At 44.9% G+C, this 10,154-nt stretch overlaps 1 protein-coding gene across 1 annotated transcript; it reads right to left on the bottom strand.

Annotated features, from left to right (window-relative positions):
* Nucleotides 1-923: 923 nt before the first annotated feature.
* Nucleotides 924-9,857, bottom strand: GGCX (gamma-glutamyl carboxylase). Its single transcript, XM_006900392.1, has 13 exons — nt 9,723-9,857; nt 9,339-9,467; nt 6,328-6,406; nt 5,859-5,965; nt 4,928-5,091; nt 4,337-4,602; nt 4,053-4,184; nt 2,954-3,036; nt 2,318-2,487; nt 2,079-2,209; nt 1,703-1,850; nt 1,421-1,616; nt 924-1,113 (listed from the first exon to the last, which is right to left on the bottom strand). Exons 2-13 carry the CDS (start codon nt 9,389-9,391, stop codon nt 924-926), a joined length of 1,719 nt encoding a protein of 572 aa, XP_006900454.1. The 5' UTR covers nt 9,392-9,467; nt 9,723-9,857.
* Between the last annotated feature and the right edge of the window lie 297 nt (nt 9,858-10,154).

The following is a 10,154-nucleotide window of genomic DNA, read 5'->3' as shown; positions in this document are numbered from 1 at the left end:
CCCAAGTCCACTCCACTAAGCAGCCAAGAATCACCTGATATCTTTACTTAATTCCTTACTGGGTAGAAACACCAGTTCTCTACAGTAAATTAAAATGGTTTGAAACCTGGTCCAACATGAAGAGGACTTCAGTGCATTTGCCAGATATGGAATATGATCACATTAAAAATGAACAGCATATCCTTAAAAAGAATGTTCTAAATTGTTTAAGGGGAAGAAAATCACAGAATTTGCCTAATGACAAAAAAATTGGCTCAAAAGGCTGATTGAAGTCACCTTTGCACATCAGAATTTACTATGGCTGCAAGCACACCCCCTTTTCCTAAAGTTTTGTTGCATTTCACTGCAAACTAGGATAGTAGGTAATGTATTTATTTAACTGGTGAAAAACAGGCTGTATGGGTAAGTGAATCAGCTCCACTCCAGTGGATTTCCAGCTGTAGATTGCACTGGATAGAACTGCCAATCCAGTGGAGCAGCTGGTGAATTTGAACTACATCTAAGTTTGTAGCAAGTTTATCACTAGGCCACGAGAGCTCCCTCTCTACCTCTAGAACTTTATTGATCATAATCTTTTAACCCAAAGCAAGAGCTTTAAACTCCATCCTGTAATTATAAGTGATTCTGGCAAAAGTAGGGCATTTTGACAAATTTTTATAAAGTAAGACTGATGGCTAATAAGGATTGAAAGGTGGTCAGGTGCACTTGACATTTCTCTAAGGAGGCATTTTTCCCTTTTAGGTCACATTGTTCATGTCCCAGGGGAATAGTCTTTCCTTGGTCCCATCTAAGCTCTCATCAAAGAACTGGGATAGAGGGGTGAGGGGGAGCTATGAGTAAGAAAAATATAAAAACACTGCAATACATTTTTAAACATAGCCACTGCACAAGTAATGGCAGATTACATGTTATCTATGGCGAACTCAGAGCTCTGAGTGAACCAGGTCAGGGGCTGACTCCAGATCAGGATTTGAAGAAGCAATGTTTGGATGACACACTTCTTCAGCTGGTTCAAAGGGCCGCAAGTTTGCATAAGTCACTTCTTGGGCTAGCTGCTCAAGGGAAGGGCGTCCTAGGGCCAGATTTCGAAGTGAGATACAAGTCATGAAGAAGCTGAAAAAGAAGTCACCTTTCAAACTGTCAATCCAGGAATTCCTGCCAAGCACAGGAATTGCACCAGTGAGCCCCAACATGCCAGCAAGAAAGCCAAGCCCACTCTTTTTTTTATAGTCTTAGAGGATTCCAGAACAGACAAGTGTGAGGAGTGTGGAGGTAACACAGAAGAGCAAGCCAATGAAAACCATTCTTAAGAGATTGATGGAAAACAGCAAAAAAAACACTTTGCTAATGGAAGAGCCTAGTTTCCTCTGTTACCCAGTGTAAACACTGGATGGCAATGGCTTTTGAAGGTGATACTCACCTACGGCGAAAGACATAGAATTTTCGAAGCAAGAAGCGGACAACACGCTCATGGAAAGGGGTATTTCGCCGGCGTTCAATCTCCTGGAGCCTTTGCTGGCGTCGAAGAAAAGTCTGAACCAGAGGTGTTGGTTCTGGGCCTCCTTTGACTATACCTTCCAGCAGAGGTTGCAGCTCTGGCGGTAGAGGTCTTGTTTCTGCCAGAAGATGGCAAAAAGAATCCTGAAAAGATGACTCTCCATGTCACCGGGAACTACGTCAGTCTAAATCGTAGCATACTCACCACTTCCATTCTCCACCTTCTCCTTTAGTTCCTGCAGATGTGCGAGGTCTTGCTCCAGTGTAAGCTCTGTAGTGTTAACATAGATGTACATGTAGCAGGAAGGACTGGGAGACGTTGTATATACCTTGTGGTACTCACCAGCAGGCAGCTGACAAGGGGAGGAAAGATCTCTTTAATTCTGTAAACTTTCTCCAGCCAGCCCACAAGTTCCTTAGTCTAGTCTTCTGCCATCTTCTTGCTGTGTTGGAGGCTGAGGTCATCTAAAAAGCCCAGATGGCAAGCTTTTGCTACTTTTGAGCCTACACTACATTAACTGCTATGATAATGCATTTCAAGTTTGTAATAAATAGAAACTTTCTGTCACTTTTTTTTTTACCTGCATTTTCTCTCCCTCCTGAAGAGTGTGGTTCTTCTGTTCAGCCACCAGCTCCACAATCACTTCTCCCTGTAGCAACTGGATGCTAGTGTTGCCCAGGTCTTCACTCACAAAATTCTCCAGATGCAGCCCTGACAGGGGCAACAGTGTTCACCAGACCACCTCACCACAGGGAATACACTTCCAGCGAGAAAAGACATTACATGTAGCCCCAAACCACAGCAAAGACTCCTCCATACCAGGGAAATCTGCAATGAAGACCACCTCAGTGTGGTTGTCCAGACTGTCCTTGATCTCCTGCAATTTGGTCCTCCAGGGAGACAGGTCCATCAGGAGTGGCTGTAGCCAGGATGTGCGCTGGAAGGGGGACCAGGCGGCCTGCACAATGTCCACACGAGGGTCAAAAAGCCTGAAAAAAAAAAGTTCTAAGGAGGCGAGATATCCACCTGCCAGGAATTCCGCTTTGTTCCTTTCATCACGGTTTCCATGTACAGGGAGCAGAGTTTCCAAAGAGAAGAAATTCTTTTGTGTCAGCGTATCACTGCTATTCCAAGGCAAAAAAAGAGAGCGAGGGAAAGAGTTTTAGAACACTGAGAAGAATGGGGGTTAGTGGCTACCTAGAAGGCATCTGGTTAACATTTCTAAAAGTGCAAGTGAACTTTTCTTCTGGGTGATGGTGCCCCCTGCTGGAAGCAATCGACTATGCCCACAACCAAATGGACAGACATGCATCAGGACAGCCTTTAAAGCAAAACAATACTGGGAAGCATGGGCTATTCTGCCCCTTGTCCGCTCCTGTTGCCCACCTCTGCTGGAAGCGGTCATTGATGGAGACCCAAATATCAAAGTAGATCTGGGGCTCAGTGACATTGTACTTGGGAAGCAGGCGGCTCAGGCAAGTGGCATATTGCTTCAACATATCTGCGTGATCCTTCCATCGTCGGCTCTGTGTGAACACCTGCCCCAAACCCACATATTAGTGCCACTTTGTCATCACCAACCTCCTAGGCAGCCCGTACATACACTGCTGGCAGAGATCCTTGCCTGCTGCCCATTCTGGGCAGAAGAAAACGGCCCCTGTTTTGGGGAATCATTTTGTCATGGTTGGGCTTCTGGTACTTATCCTTCCTAATTGAGGGGCTGGGGGGGGGGGAGATGTAAAAACATTATATATCATAAAAGTTGACATTTAAAACCACTTTTACATATAAAATTCAAAAGCACTGATTCCATCCATACTGTTGTACAACTTTCACCATTATTTACTTCTAAAACCTTTTAACACCCCAAACAGAAACTCTACTCATTAAGCAGTAATTCTTAGTCCTCACCTTCTCCCAGCCCCTAAAAACTTCTAATCTCCTGTCTTTATGTATTTACTTATTCTAGATACTTTAAGTAAGTGAAATTATACATTTGTTCTTTTATGCCTGACTTGACTCAGCATAATGCTTTCAAGGTTCAGCCACGCTGGAGCACACAACAGAATTCCATTCCTTTTTATGGCTGGTAGCCTACTGGCAAGAAGCTGCACTGCAATCCCGAAGATATGTGGTTTGAGGCCACCAGCTGCTCTGCAGGAGGATGGGAAATCTCCTGTGCAATTGACTGCCTCTGAAAATCCGCCAGAGGGTCAGCTATAAATTGGTTCTGCTTCTATGGTACACAACAACAGTATCCCACTAAGTGGAATATCTTATTTTCAGTGTATCCATGCATCTGCTGATCAACATGTAACTTCTTTCCACCTTTGGGTAGAAGGCTTCTAATATCATTCCTAAATCTGAAGACAGACCTACAGCACAAGAATATGAGTGCCACTGCCCTATCTTAACCTACTTAGGGGGGTGGGGTAGGGAGGGTTCAACCTGGCTGTGGGGAAAGAACAGATGCATCCAAATTTGCTGACTTTATGGTATGGACCAAACCAGGGGCTCTGAAGAATAGTCCAGTTGTCAGCATCAGCTGTCTCACCCCAGGATTAAGGTAGCCGAGCTCGCCCGTGCGGCCATCACGGTAGGTTATCTTCACATGCTGGTGGGAGCGGGAGTATACCATCATGTCCCAAGAATAGCCATACAGCCCATTGGTCCAGTTGTTATAGCCCTGAGAAGGCAGAGCAGAGAGGGTCACTAGGACAGTAATAACTGTCATATTAACATTATTTTCTACCAAGACAGGGCTATAAAATCAGCCCTATTCTTTCCCTATTGCAGTCACCTCTACCACCAACAAGCCTAGACCCAGCCTCTATATACCTGGGTGAGGAAATGGGAATATGGCAAGAAAAGCTGTTCCAGAAGGTAGAGCAGGGTGAAGGCAGCACCCAGTTGATGGCGCAGCCTCAGCTTCTGGCCACCTTTGGCCCGGCTCCTCTTATACACACAGGAAACACTGGGCTGAGGAGCAGCCCGGAGGGGCAGCAACTCTTGCAGCCTTTTGGGACAGTGGGATACCAGCTTCCGAGGCCACTCAGGGGAGCAGAAGAGAGGGCTGCTGGCCAGCATGACATAGGAAAACATACCTAGGTAAGCAGAGAGAAAATATGCACTTCAGTAGCTGGGGTAGACAGAGCAAGGATAACCCCTTCACCCCACTTCCTTGAGGAAGCCTCGGCCAGGTGTTCCATTCAGGAGAGTTCTTAAGTCTCAGACCTTATACTTCCCAGACTCCTTACATCACATGCTGTCCCAATCTTCTCATCGTTATTTAATCCCATTTCATAATAATCACATCAGATTCTGTTTAGTTCTCCCTCCAGGACATCTCACACTCCCAAATAATGCTTCCGGCTAGTCCCCTGCTGCCAGCCTATGGTTCTTGTTTCCTACCTGACCACAGGTACTGACCAATGTGGAAAAGCTGGGAATTCATGCAGTGGAAGTAGGATACAAAGAAAAGGCCAATGGGTCTTGAGGCATCAAAGAAGAGCAGGAAGCCCGCAGAAAGGTCAAGCAGCAGCCCACACCAGTGCACCACCAGCAGGCTGGTCATCTCCTCCGACAGCACCAGTCTACAGAGACCAGGGACAAAGGTCAGGCAACAGCCTGCTTGAGAAGCCCTCACAGAACATTCGCAGTAAAACAGACCTCTGTTTCCTTATCAGGTCCTTATTTGTTGTCCCAGGATTCGCTGAGCCTAAAAACATGGTAGCATTTCCTTGAGCCTTTTCATTTACATATACTGTGTGTGAATTTTCCCAGCACACCCTAGCCAATAATCAAGGGCAGGTCTCCAAGGACAAAACTAGTGAAGTGTGTGTGGCTAGGTTCCTCAAAGAGATCAAACTTTAAAAGGTAAATGCTTACCAAACATAGTACCAAGGAGCTGAGAAATGATGGAAAAGACCCATGTAAAACAAGAAGAAAGACGAGAAGGGGGGAGAGGATAAGAGGCAAGATGGACCTCTGTTGTGTAAAGAGTTGGTAATAATGTGCTACCAGCATAGGAACCTGATGAGGGGCTTAGCCACGTCAAGGACACAGACGTCTTCCCTGGCCAGCTGCTGGAGCCCTGACACGTTCACCAAGACACCTACCATGCTTCTTTGCCTTGCTTTTTCCGCCTCTTTCCTGCCAATACCATAGTTCTCCCAAGGGCACTCAGAACGCTGTTGCTGGCCCTACCATCTGCTCAACACGGAGAAGAGGAGTGGATAGAGAAGGGTATGTGAGAACTTAAAGTAGGAACAGCAGCCGCTGCTGCAGACTTGCGGGGGCTGAGGGGACTGCTCTGTCCATACTGGCGCCCCCATGAGCCTCCACCTTGACAGCCACTCACTTGAACGGACTGAAGAGCCAGTGCTGGGACAGGTAATCCATGGAGTAACCTCCCACCCAGTCTGCATCCAGCTTTTTCACCCCAGCAATAAAGTACACAATGAAGATCTGCAAAGATGAAATGCAAATGAGTATTTAAATATACAAAAGGAGAACCTTATTTCCTACAGGCAATCAAGAATACTGAGTTCTGACATTCATGCAGATAGTCATTCATTCAACAAGTATGTGCCAATATGCTACCAATGCCAGGCCCAGTAGTAGGCTCCAGAGCAAAAGCTATGAACTACAAATATGACCATTTCTCATATGAGGACTCTAATGCCGCAAGGACAGCTGTATCCTTGCCACAGTGAGATGACAGAATGCAGAATTAAGTAAGTAAAGGAAAAGTCGAGCTTTCCAGCAAAATAGAAGCAGGCTGGTATGACAGCTGTCAAAGAGAACAGCCCTCTGTAGGAAGCCCATACCTGGCCACGCAGCACTGCATAGTTCCACAGGGGCACCTGGGCATTCCTCCTGGTGGCACTCAGCAGACCATCCACAGACCTGCACCAAGGCAAGTAAGAAGCTTCTTGGTCTGGCCATATTCCCACCTTTCCTTTGGAATGTGGTAATGCTGTCTATCCTGGGAATGAATCTCACGCCCTTCTTGATTCTCTGAGCTAAGCTGAAGTTCTTGAGAATTAATTCTCTGAGCAAACTGTAAGAGGCATTACTTTAAGTTATGGGAAAAATTAAATTAATAAGTTATAAAACAAAAAGTTCAGTATGTACAAGTCAGCGAACAAAGGCGTTTGTCCTAAGTAACTTAATGCAGGGGGGAAAAGGATTACATACAATGTTAGAAGATAAGTGAAGAAGGGAGTTGATTTAAGGGAATGTTTGAAAAGCTAAAGGAGACCACAACAATGGGCACATGATATGAACAGACACTTCACCAAAGAAGACATTCAGATGGCAAACATATGAAGAAATGTTCAAAATCCCCAGCGCTAAAAGAGATGTAAATCAAAACAACTATGAGATATCATCTCACCTCAGTAAGAATAGCAGAATTTAACAGAACAGAAAACAACAAATGCAAGGTTGTGGAGAAACTGGATCCCTTAGTCACGGTTGGTGGGAGTGTAAAACGGTGCCACTAAGGCAGTATGGCGCTAAAAGTCAGGGATAGCAGCTCAACAGCTGGGAGGGGTTTGTTATCAATAAGCAGAAGCCCTAGTGGTGAATGTTTAAGCACGTAGCTGCTAACTGAAGGGTCAACCATTTGAATCCACAAGCTGCTCTGCAGGCAAAAGATAGGCCATCTGCTTCCATAAAGATTACAGCCTTGGTGAATAATGCAGCAGTATACATGAGTGTGCATACATCTGTTTGAGTTGTGGTTCTGGTTTCCTTAGGGTATATTCCCATTAGTGAAATCGCTGGGTCAATTCTATTTCCAACTTTTTGAGAAAGCGCCAGACTACCTCTCATAGTAGTTGCACCATTTTATACTCCCACCAGCAGTGAATAAGAGTTCCAATCTCTCCACAACCTCAGCAGCATTTGTTGCTTGCTGCTCTGTTGAACTTTGCTGTAACAAAGAGATGGAAGCAACTCAAGTACCCATGAACAAACAAAGAGAAAAACTATGGTACATCCACATAATGGAATGCTATACACTACTGAAAAACAATGATAGTAAAACATTACACCACATGAGGGAGCCTGAAGGACATTATGCTAAGTGAAATATCTCAGTCACAAAAGGACAAATACTGTATAACCCCACTGTTATACAGATCTTTGTGAAGACCCTGATTGGAAATACCATCACTCTTTAGGTTGAGTCCAGTTACTCTACCAAGAATGTGAAAGCTAAAATCCAAGACAAGAAGGGCATCCCCCCCTGACCAGCAGCACCTGATATTTGCAGGAATATGGCTAGAATGGTCGTACGCTGACTACAACATCCAGAAAGTGTCCACCCTGCACCTGTGTTTCGCCTGCTGAACCTTCCTTGTCCCAGCTAGCCCAGAAGTGTGAGACAAGATGATCTGCCACCAGTATTACAGTTCTGCTTGCCTGCATCCCAAATTGCCATGAGAAGAGTGGGAACATCAACAACTTGCACCCCAAGAAGTAGGTCAAATAAGAGCACCCTCTTCACTGGCTCACTTGGCAGGTGGCCTCCCTTGAGGCCCTCAATAAAGTCTCTCTTTCACTGAAAAAAAAAATGCCAGACATGGGGGTGCTAGGACAGGAATGGGGAAAGAGATAATGAATACTGCATTAGAACAGATGAGGGGGGAAAACTGAAAGGGATATATGATTATGCATTATCACATATGAGAACAATCTGGAACAAGAGGAGCACTGCAATATGGTCTTGAGAAGGAAGAGGGGACAGAAGAAGTGCAACAACAAATTAAAAAAAGAGAGTATGCAACAATGAATGAATGAAAACCCAAAATCTCTGTAAATGTTCATTAAAACTAATAAAATTTAATAAAAAAAATAAAAAAAAGAGAGTAAAAAAGATTACAGCCTCAGAAACCATAAGGGTCAGCTCCATCCTACAGGGTCAACGTGGGTTGAAACTGACTCAACAGCAACAGGTTTGGTTTTTAAGAATAAAGAATAATGAGGAAAAACTCAAGACCTAAATCTCGAACAAATGTAGTATCTGAGATTTTTTTTTCCTGTACCTATCTTACTGACATGTCATCTCTTCACCCCAGAAATTTTTATTGTCTTTACCAGTTATTTTTATCTTCTAGCTTTCTTCATATCTGCTTTTCATTTAACAATAAAAAACAAACAAACATCTGATCCGTCACCCTGCTTCCAAACCCCGTGACCACCTCCCCTCTGAAATGGTCACCTAAGCCCATGATGAGCGGACACCTCTGGCCAGAACGGCATAGTCTAGCAGTTGAGTCCCCTCCTTCTCACCGCATACCTGCTTCACTGTAACGTCTGTCACTGGCTCTATTCCACTCCTTTTGACTCCTACAGAGAAAGTCTGTTCCCACTTCCACACGACCACCCTTCATATATGTTAGAACAACCAGTTCTGGCTTTAGTCTCCACTTCATCTAAGAAGGGGACAGGAAGTAGAAAAATCAAAATACATGAGGAGATATGGAAGGATGAAGAGCTTGGAAGGGACCCGTTTTGCTTTGTGCCATTCTAAATACTCCAACCTGGTTGTCCCTCCTCCCTCTCAAATCCAGCCATGTTAAAATATGACTTTGTCAAATTAAAATATGACACACAGCAAAAGCATAGTTGAAAATGTACTTGCTGTGGAAACTCAAGGACCTCACTAAGCCTCAATCTCTGGCAGCCATCCCAACCCAGCCAACACTCCTCTTATCCCTGCCCAGATACATACCAATAGCGGTTTGCATCCACGAACATCAGCTGAAAGGCAATCAAACCATACAGGTAGGAATGGTTGTTCCATGACGTCTTGTCCAGGAGAAACACATACCAATATGGCAGCAGGAACAACACACAGCTTAGCCGGTAGCACAGGCCCAGCATCACGCCCAGCGCTCCTGAGATTTATAGAAGAGAAATGAGAGGTCAATGAGGTTACAACAGACCCAGATTCTCTGGGCTATGCTGTGAGTGTGATTAAGAAGTCACCAGGCATTTCATAATCAGCTAAAATCAAATTAAACTCAAATGTTATTTTAACAAAAGGTCACAGTTCAAATGACCCCATAGCATTATGTCAAAGCAGACACAAAACAAGGAGCGCAAGACTTCAGTCATTCCCCAGCACACTTTGTATTTCTGTGTTATAGGCAGACAAGTTAAGATTCTCTTACAGTGGGCCTCACCCAGAAACATGATGGTGTAAACGAGATACATCCAGTCAAGTGGCAACGGTTGCAGGGTATCCAGCAAGGGGAAGCGGCACACCTCTAGCCCATCCAGGTATTTGCGGTCCAGGGAGCTGAGCCCTCGCTCCTGGGGAATGTCCAGTGCCATCAACAGCCCTGAGATGGTAATGAGGGAGTGGGTTAAGCTTCAGCCAAGTGGTGATGGTTGTAGTTATTAGAGTTGGAACAGACCCATACTGACCCTCCAGTGGATTTTCAGAGGTAGTAAATGGAACAAGAGACTTCCCATTCTTCTACTAAAAAGCAGCTGGTGGATTCGAACCATGTGCCACTAGGGTTGCAGTACAGCTTCAGACCATGAGGGCCTAAACCCCCTAATGACTGAGTAGGACCATGAAGATGAGGGGCTTGTTGCCTACTAAGGTAACTGAACAGCTTTCTAATAATGCCAAGGTGCA

Source organism: Elephantulus edwardii, unplaced genomic scaffold, assembly GCF_000299155.1.
Source record: "Elephantulus edwardii isolate Elephantulus edwardi_28Jun2011 unplaced genomic scaffold, EleEdw1.0 scaffold00283, whole genome shotgun sequence".
NCBI classification, from domain to species: domain Eukaryota; kingdom Metazoa; phylum Chordata; class Mammalia; order Macroscelidea; family Macroscelididae; genus Elephantulus; species Elephantulus edwardii.
Note: the sequence above shows the minus strand (reverse complement) of the source record. Positions and strands in the feature narration are given on the sequence as shown.